The sequence below is a fragment of the Nothoprocta perdicaria genome, unplaced genomic scaffold (assembly GCF_003342845.1).
Source record: "Nothoprocta perdicaria isolate Ctin4 unplaced genomic scaffold, notPer1 scaffold_157, whole genome shotgun sequence".
NCBI classification, from domain to species: Eukaryota; Metazoa; Chordata; class Aves; order Tinamiformes; family Tinamidae; genus Nothoprocta; species Nothoprocta perdicaria.
Window position 1 is genome coordinate 939,640 of NW_020454727.1, and position 8,530 is coordinate 948,169.

The 8,530-nt window shown below is 69.0% G+C and overlaps 1 protein-coding gene across 1 annotated transcript in view; it reads left to right on the top strand.

Moving 5' to 3' along the window:
- Positions 1 to 5,224: 5,224 nt before the first annotated feature.
- The window catches only part of SEMA6B (semaphorin 6B), an 8,723-nt gene continuing 5,417 nt past the window's right edge, over positions 5,225 to 8,530 (top strand). The window contains exons 1-10 of the mRNA XM_026035160.1: positions 5,225 to 5,342; positions 5,703 to 5,817; positions 6,344 to 6,401; positions 6,494 to 6,556; positions 6,979 to 7,080; positions 7,323 to 7,413; positions 7,484 to 7,603; positions 7,676 to 7,764; positions 7,832 to 8,049; positions 8,271 to 8,402. Coding sequence (XP_025890945.1) covers positions 5,228 to 5,342; positions 5,703 to 5,817; positions 6,344 to 6,401; positions 6,494 to 6,556; positions 6,979 to 7,080; positions 7,323 to 7,413; positions 7,484 to 7,603; positions 7,676 to 7,764; positions 7,832 to 8,049; positions 8,271 to 8,402 — 1,103 coding nt within the window. The 5' untranslated portion in view covers positions 5,225 to 5,227. The remainder of the gene's footprint in view (positions 5,343 to 5,702; positions 5,818 to 6,343; positions 6,402 to 6,493; positions 6,557 to 6,978; positions 7,081 to 7,322; positions 7,414 to 7,483; positions 7,604 to 7,675; positions 7,765 to 7,831; positions 8,050 to 8,270; positions 8,403 to 8,530) is intronic.

Here is an 8,530-nt window from a genome sequence, read left to right on the forward strand (position 1 = left end):
GATGGAGATGAGGCAAGTTGGGGGGGGCATCTGGATTGGGGGACCAGCATGGGGTTTATTTGGGGGGGGGCAGAAAGGGGACCCGCCAGGGGGGGGGTGGTCAGGGCCCCCCCCCAGGGTCACAGCTTCTGCAGCCATTGGGAAGCACCTGAAATGGGGGGGGGGCAACGCTGTCAAATGTGACCTTAAAAGGGGGGGAGGGGAGCACCTAATGCTCAGCCTGGGGGGGGGGGTGACCCCCCAAACAGGCCTGGGGGGCAGCCCTGGTGCAGACGTCCGTGTGTCCGGCCCAGGCTCGGGGGCTCCGTGACTTCTCCCCATGTGGGGCTCTGGGGGCAATGGGGGCACATGGGAGGGCGGCAAGATGCCCCATTCCCACCCCAGATAGCGCTGGGACGGGGCCGCTGGCTCGGGGGTGACCTTGGCTGCGCCGCTGCCCTCCCCCTGCCTCAGTTTCCCCGGGTGCTGTGGGCAGCTGGGGGGTCCTGAGCCGCCCTCGGTGGGGGTCCCATGTCCATCCATCCACCAGCCTCCCCAGCAGGCCCTGGGCTGAGGCCGGGCGCTGTCGTGACAGCGATGACCACAGGGAGAGCCCGTCATCCGGGCCTTGGGCTCAGCAGGGCACGAGGAGGCCCGGRGGGCACGAGGAGGCCCAGGGAGGAGGAGGCTGCCGGAGGCCGTCGCCCTCGGGGGGCTGCGCATGGGGATCCATGGGCGCCTCTGTCCCCTTCCCGTGTGTGAGCGCGGCGGGCACCGCGGGAGGCCGGGATGGCGCCGGGAGGCCGGGATGGTGCCGCGGGAGGCCGGGATGGCGGCGGCGAGGCCCGGGCGGCAGGTAGCGCGCGAGGCCGCGGCCGCAAATAGCCGCGCGCAGCTGCCCCGGCACCTGCTGCGCCGTCTCCTTCATTTCACCTTTGGGGAGGCCGCTCGGCCCCGGGGTCGCGGGGGGGACCCGCAGGGGGGCTCTGCTCCGCGCCCCCCCACGTGGCRTCGAGCGCACGGCCACTGCGCTGCGTGCGCGGGGGCTTGTGCGTGACGGCGCGGTGTGGCTTGGGCACCTGCGTGTGCGCACAGGGCACCCATGGGTGTACGCAGGGCATCCGTGTGCACACAGGGCACCCGCGGGTGCACCTGCCTATGCATGCATGTGCACAAATGGGTGCACACCCGTGTACATACAGGGCACCCATGGGTGCACGCTTGTGCATCCACATGTGCACACTTGTGCACCTGCATATGCACACAGGGTACCCACGAGTGCACACAGGGCACCCACATGTGCCCACAGGGCACTCACGTGTGCATGCTTGTGCACCCGTGTGTGCACTCTTTTGCACCTGCATGTGCGCGCTTGTGCACCTGCGGGTGCGCACAGGGCACCTGGGGATGCACCCGTGTGTGCACGCAGAGCCCCTGCACGCCCGTGCTCGCTTGCGGCCCCGTGCACGCACGGGCACCTCGCAGAGCCGCCCGCGCTGTCCCCGCCGGCGCGCACCTGCGCACGCCCGCGCACCATGGCACCGCGTGCACGGGACGCGCGGTGCGCGCGCGGCGGTGCCGGCACCCGTGAGCACGCGCCCCGCGCCACCCCCGCTCCCCCGGCCCTTTGAAATCCTCCTCCAAGGCTCGCTCTGCTCCAGCCTCCCCCAGAAGCGGGAATCAATAATTGCCTTTTTTTCGCTTTTTTTGCACCGTTGCCAGGCCCTTAGCAACCCGCTCGCTCGCGACCGTACGCCCCTCAGGTGTCCCCTGGACGGGCCTGAGGATGCAGGTGGGGAACAGGGCACCTGCCCGCGCCGTCCTTTGTGTCACTGCGCGGTGTCCGTGTGCGGTGGCACCTCGTGGGGCAGCGAGCAAGCRGTGACCTTCCTGCGCCGCGGTGGCGGGGCGAACAATAGCCCTTTGTCTGCTGCCGGTCGCCACCACCGGCCGGGATCTGTGCACAGGGTGGAGGTGGCGCCGGGGGGCAGGGTCTGAACCCGCCGCTGGCACGAGGGCCGGCGGTGCCGCGGTGGCAACGCGTGCGGCCCCGCAGCGGGTATCGCGGGAGYCCCCGGCTCGGCGCCTCCTCTGCGCTCCCAGGGAGCCGCTGCGGAGCGGGCAGGTCGGCGCCCGCCTCGCGGCCGCTTCCCRCCTGGATCCAGGCGCCGGGAAACTTCCCGGGACCCGGAGGTGCCGGGGCTGAGTGGCGTTACGCGCGGCACGGTGGGTGCCTGGTGGCTCTGCGGGCCGCGGGGACGCAGGCGCGGGCTCGCGGTGGCTGGTGACCTGCTCGCGGGGGTGGTGGTGGCACCGGCAGCGCTCCCGCGCACGAGCTGGACGCGGCGCTGAGCCCGTGGCCGCGGGGTGGCCGRTGGCACCGGGGTGCCGGCGGTGCTGCGGGCGGCCGTCCCAAGCGCCGGGGCTGGTGACACCGCGGGCCACGCTGCAAGCGCCGGGGTGTCACCGCTGGGTGAGCTCACACACGAGGACGGGTTGTGCTGCTGGGGTCCCCGTGCTCCCGCGGCATGGGGGACACCGAGGGACGCGGCGGGGCCTCCTGCACCGTGTCCCCCCCGCAGGACGCCCCGTTTGGGCGCGCGCGGCGCGAGCGGTGATTAAAATTAATGAGCCGCGAGCGGCTGCGGCCGCCTGAATTATTTAGGGCGCCGGCGGCGGCCCGGGGGGACCTGGCCTGGCCGGGCTCGACCCGCCACTGTCTGCATTATTGATGGCACCCAGGGAGCAGGGGACAGGGACGAGTGTCCCCAGAGCTGGGGACGAGGGGGACAAGGGGGATGTGCTATAGGGGACGAGGCGGGTGAAGAGGACTAGGGACAAGGGGATGAGGGAGGTGACTGTTGTAGGGGACCAGTGTATTTGGGACAAGGGGAGGTGGAGGATGAGGGGTCAAGTGCCCATGGGGACAAGGGGCACGGGAGGTGTGTGCTATGGGGACAGGGGGTCAAGGTGGATGAGTGCTACTGGGAACACGAGGATGAAAGGGACACAGAAGATGAGTGCCACGGGGGACAAGTGACCTTGGGGACAGGGGGGCAAGGGGCAGATGTGCTGCTGGCAACCAGGGACCCCTGCTCTGGGGGACAAGTGATTCTGTGTCCTGGGGGATAGGGKACAGGGGAGGGGACAGCAGCTCTGGGATGGAGCAGGGACAGGCCAGGGGGGACAGACGGGACACCAGACACCCCTGGGGTCCCCACTGTCCCCAACACCCCAGTGTTGGGGGTACTGCTGGGAGACACCGGGAGCCTGCGGGGGGCCGGGGCCCGGACGCCTGGGCCCGCGGACACGGGGCTGGGGGCTATAAACGGCAGCTGTAAGTGGAGCCGGTAACCGGAGGCGGCGCGGGAGGAGCCGGGTCACCCAAGCCGGGCGGGAAGCGCCGCTGTCCCGGGGACCGGCCCCATTGTCCCCACTGTCCCCATCCCAGTCTCACCCCAGGAGTAACAAGCTCTGACTCCCCGCAGGGTTTTTAAGGGGTCCTGAGTGTTCATCCTGAGCCCCCCTTCAAGTGACTTGTGTGCGGTGTGTGTGTGGGGGGGGACATGACACATGTCAGGGGACAACCCGGTGCCAGGTGGCCGCGGGGACAGCTGCTTCCTGCCTCCGCCATCCGAACCGGCCCGGAAAACCTGGGATCCCCCCCCCCCGGCGGGAGCCTTGAACCGTCGATCCCGGCGTGCCTGGCAGCGGCAGCTGCTCCGGGGGCTCCGTCCGTCCCTCCGTCCGTCCCTCCATCCGCAGCGGGGCCACAGGAGCCTCCCGAGCTGCCGTCGAGCTCCCCCGGGGCCCCTGGTGCCACCAGGGTCCCCAGGGGCGCCGGGGGCAACAGCCCCAGCCCCATCACGGCGGGCGGTGGCGGGAAGGGGACCCCGAATCAAAGCGGGTGCAGTGACAGCTGCGCCGGGGCCGGCTCCGGTTACGGTGACATCAGCTCCGGTTACGGTGACATCAGCCCCACCTTGGCACCTGGCGCTGCAGGGGGGGACATGGTGACCGCGGAGGGGGAGGGGACAGTTGGGTGTCGCCAGGGCTCCGCTGTGGGGACACCAGGGTCCCCCCTGGCAGCCCCCCCCAGCCCGGGGCTGACCGAGGGGCCCAGGCGTCCGGGACCCTGAAGAGTGCTGGATGTTCCCTGCCTGCTTCCCAGCCGCCTTTGGGCCGGGAAAGGGAGCCCAGGTGTCCGGGCAAGACAGCGCTGCCAGATCCAGCTGTGCCGAGGTCTGAGTGTTTGTGGACAGGGAAACTGAGGCACTGGGCAGGGAGCAAGGGGGATTCTTGGGTGGCTGCTACATGCAGATCCATCCCTGTGCGGTGCTGCGGCTTCGAGGGGCTCCTGCGTCCTCCAGCCGCTGGATCTGCTTGCGAAGCTGGGTGGGATGCGCATCCTGGAGCTGGCCGCACATCCCAGAGATGGCTGCGCATCCCGGAGCCGGTTGTGCATCCCAGAGCCGGTTGTGCATCCCGGAGCTGGCCGCGCTACGCTGCACCCACATCCATGCCGTGTGCCCCCCCTGCCATTGACCCGTGCCAGCAGCCCTGCTGCGGCCCGCGTGGCACCACCAGGGGATATAGGAGCCAAGCTGGGGGCGTTTGGGGCACATCTGGAGGTGTACGAGCTTGAGGTGCCTTTTCCTTCCTTTTTTTTTCCTTTTTGTCAGACTTTCCCCCTCCCCAAGCTCCCCATCTCCAGCAACTCTTTGGAAGCCCCAAATCAGGGTTTTTTCCGAGCGTTTGCTTTTGGCAGCCGACTGTGCAGCCTCCCCACCCTTTGGGTCCTGGTTTGTCGTTGCAGGCAGCTGTCAGTTATCTTTTAATTGGAATATTTCCCCMAAAAAAATAAAAGGAGAGAGGTCAGGCAGGCTTTGCTTTGGAAACCCCATGCAAGCCCGTGCAGAACAGCACGGGATGTGCAGGGAGATGGATGGAAATGCGGCCGGGCTCCTTCAGTTTATTCCTTAAATGTGGGAGCACTGCAGGGGGACGGGTGTCACCCAGGGATCATGACACCCAGGGGGACAGGGACGAGCCCGCCCGGACTCACTGTGGCCGCGGTGCTGCCGGGACCCGCGTCCCCCCGCTCGCTGCAGCTCCCGCGCGTGGCCCCGGCTAATCAATGCTAATTAACCGGACGGGGGACAAGGGCAATGCGGTGGGGGGAAGATCCCYGCGTCCCCATGGGTTTCCCTGCTGTCCCCGCAGGTGGGGCGGGCGCCCGCCGGGCACCATGCGGCCGCCCCGGGGGCTCCTGCTGCTGCTGCTGGTGGCGGCGGCGGGCGCGAGGACGGCGCGCGGCTCCTTCCCCGAGGAGCCCGGCCCCATCGCCGTGGCCCCCCAGGACTGTGAGTGCCGCGGGGGGGTGGGAGAGGGGCACCCGGCGGGGGGTACGTGGGTGCTAGGGGGGTTGGAGGGTGAGGATGCTGGGTGGGGGGCTTGGAGGATGCTGGAAGGAGGAGTTGGAGGGTGGGAATGCTGGGGAGGGGGGAGGTTGGAGGATCCCAGGGTGGGGGGTTGGAGGGTGGGGATGCTGGGGAGGTGGGGGGTTGGAGGATCCCAGAATGGGGGGTTGGAAGATGGGGATACCGGAGCTGAGGGGTGTTGGAGGATGCTGGAGGGGAGGGGATGTGGAGGGTGCTGGGGGGATGCAGAGGGGCTTGGCAGGTGCCTGGGGGGGTATCCAGCAGTGCGACTGTCCCCCCCAGATGTGAAGCACTACGCCGTGTTTACTGGCCGCGGCTCCAGCCCCCCCGAGGCCGCCGAGCGCCTCAACGTGCAGCGCATCCTCAAGGTCAACCGGACCCTCTTCGTCGGGGACAGGTGACACCTCAYTGCCCCCCTCCCAATGCAGGGTGGCTGTGAGGGACTCCAACCTCTGTCCTGCCTGCAGAGAGGACCCTAAAAACCGCCCCTGACAATGCTGCGCCCAGTGCACCCCACGCCTTTTGGGGGGCACAGGGACTACAACCCCCAGCATGCATTGCGCCCAGGTGCAGGGGAGCAGGCATGYCTGAGGAGCAGTGCATGCTGGGAATTGTAGTCCTGGGGCAGGGTATGCCCAGGGGCAATGCAGCTTTATTCCCTATGGACCCCTCTGCACATGGCCAGGGGGACAGAGGGGCACAGGGTCCCCATGTCCCCCCGGTGTCCCAGTATGGGGATCCGCACCATCAGAGCCAGCGGGACAGAGGGGGACGGGGTCCCCATGTCCCCSCTGTATCCCAGCATGGGGACCTGCACCATCAGAGCCAGCACTATCCAGGTTCCCTCCCGCTGGGAGGCGGGCAGGGGGACGCAAGGAGGGGGTGGCCGGTGTCCCACGGGCCAGTGACACCCTCTCGCGCAGGGACAACGTGTACCGYGTGAGCCTGGAGCCCTCCGGCGCCGAGATGCGCTACCACCGGGTGAGTGCGGCCGAGACCCGGCCAACTCGTGTCACTGCCGCCCGCCTCKCCCGGGCCCCGTGGCGTTGTTAACAGCCCCCTCCCCGCCGCAGAAGCTGACGTGGCCCTCGAACCAGCAYGACATCAACATCTGCCGCATGAAGGGGAAGCACGAGGTACCGGGGGGACRGGGGCACCGGCCACCGGCACGGGAGCCGCGCGCCATGTCCCCACCTCCCCGCCTCCCCGCCAGCGCTTGTGTCAGATGTGATTTATTAGGCGCTTGTATAATTGGGTTTGTAATTAATTATTTCTGGTCTGCTGATCAGAACAGGCACATCTCATAATCRGCAAGAAATCCAATTTGCCAATGCCACCTCGGGCTGCAAGTGGCCCCACGGCAAATGCCACCTCCCCCCCCGGCACCCCGGCCCAAAACGCCCGGCGGGAGGTGGCCCCCGGCGCCCTCCTCCTGTCCCCGTCCAGGGGGGACGCGCTTGGGTTGGGGCAGGACTCCTGGGTCCGCCCGGGGGGCGCTGGGTCCCCAAATCACTGGAGGCCACTGCCRGCTGTGACGTCCCCGCCGTGCCCCGCGCAGGCAGAGTGCCGAAACTTCATCAAGGTGATGCTGGTGAGGAACGAGAGCCTGCTCTTCGTGTGCGGCACCAACGCCTTCAACCCCGTCTGCGCCAACTACAGCGTGAGCCCCGCGCGGGGACGGGCACGGGGACGGGCACGGGGACGGGGATGGCGTGTGGGTGCCGCTGGTGGGGCAGGACGGGGCCGTGTCCCCCCGTGCACCTTGCTGCCCATGGGAGCGAGCCCAGGGCATGCATGCACGCGGCACTCCTATGAGCACACGCGTGTGCACATACACGTACATACGTCCAAGCGCGCGGGCTCTGCTCTCCGTGCTCATCGGGCTCCTCCCGCCTGGCATAGATGGACACGCTGGAGCCCGTGGGTGACAACATCAGCGGCATGGCCCGCTGCCCCTACGACCCCAAGCATGCCAACGTGGCGCTCTTCACGGGTGAGCCTTCCTCCCGCCGGCCTCGCCGCGCTCTCCCTCCCGCGCGCCGGCTCACCGGGCCTCCCCGCAGGCGGGATGCTCTTCACCGCCACCGTCACCGACTTCCTGGCCATCGACGCCGTCATCTACCGCAGCCTTGGGGACAGCCCCACGCTGCGCACGGTCAAGCAYGACTCCAAGTGGTTCAAAGGTGGCCGTGGCGGGCCGGGGCAGCCGCCGGGGCGCGTGGCACCGTGCCCTGACGCCGCCGCTGTCCCCGCAGAGCCCTACTTCGTGCACGCCGTGGAGTGGCGCAGCCACGTCTACTTCTTCTTCCGGGAGATCGCCATGGAGTTCAACTACCTGGAGAAGGTTGGGGAGGTCCCCGCGGCGCGGCCGGTGGCGGCGGCTGCCCCGGTGACGCGCCGTGCGCCCGCAGGTGGTGGTGGCGCGGGTGGCGCGGGTGTGCAAGAACGACGCGGGCGGCTCGCCGCGCGTGCTGGAGAAGCAGTGGACGTCCTTCCTCAAGGCCCGGCTCAACTGCTCCGTGCCGGGCGACTCGCATTTCTACTTCAACGTCATCCAGGCGGTGACCGACATCCTGGAGCTGGACGGGCGCCCCGTGGTGCTCGCGCTCTTCTCCACGCCCGCCAACAGGTCGGCCCCGCGCGCCTCGGTCCCGTGTCCGCGTCGCCGCGGAGGCCCCGGCGGTGCTGGGAGCTGGGGTGGGTCCCCAGCACGTCCCCCTCCCTGCTTAGCCCACCCCAGCGTGGGACGTGTCACCACCAAGCACTCATTGARCCCCATGTCCCTGGGTCGCGGGGGGACCAAGGGGTGGCCGGTGACGCCGTTGTCCCTGTGCCCGTGTGTCCCCTCAGCATCCCCGGCTCGGCCGTGTGCGCCTTCGACATGACCCAGGTGGCCGCCGTCTTTGAGGGACGTTTCCGGGAGCAGAAGTCACCCGAGTCCATCTGGACGCCCGTGCCCGAGGACATGGTGCCGAAGCCCCGGTGAGCAGGGATCCGCGGAGGGCAGCGGGATGGGGATGGCCAGGGCTGGAATGAGTAGCAAGGGTGGTGGAGGTGGTGACAGGGACAACCAGAACTGGTCCCTGCAGGGAAGGTGCTGGAGATGGGCA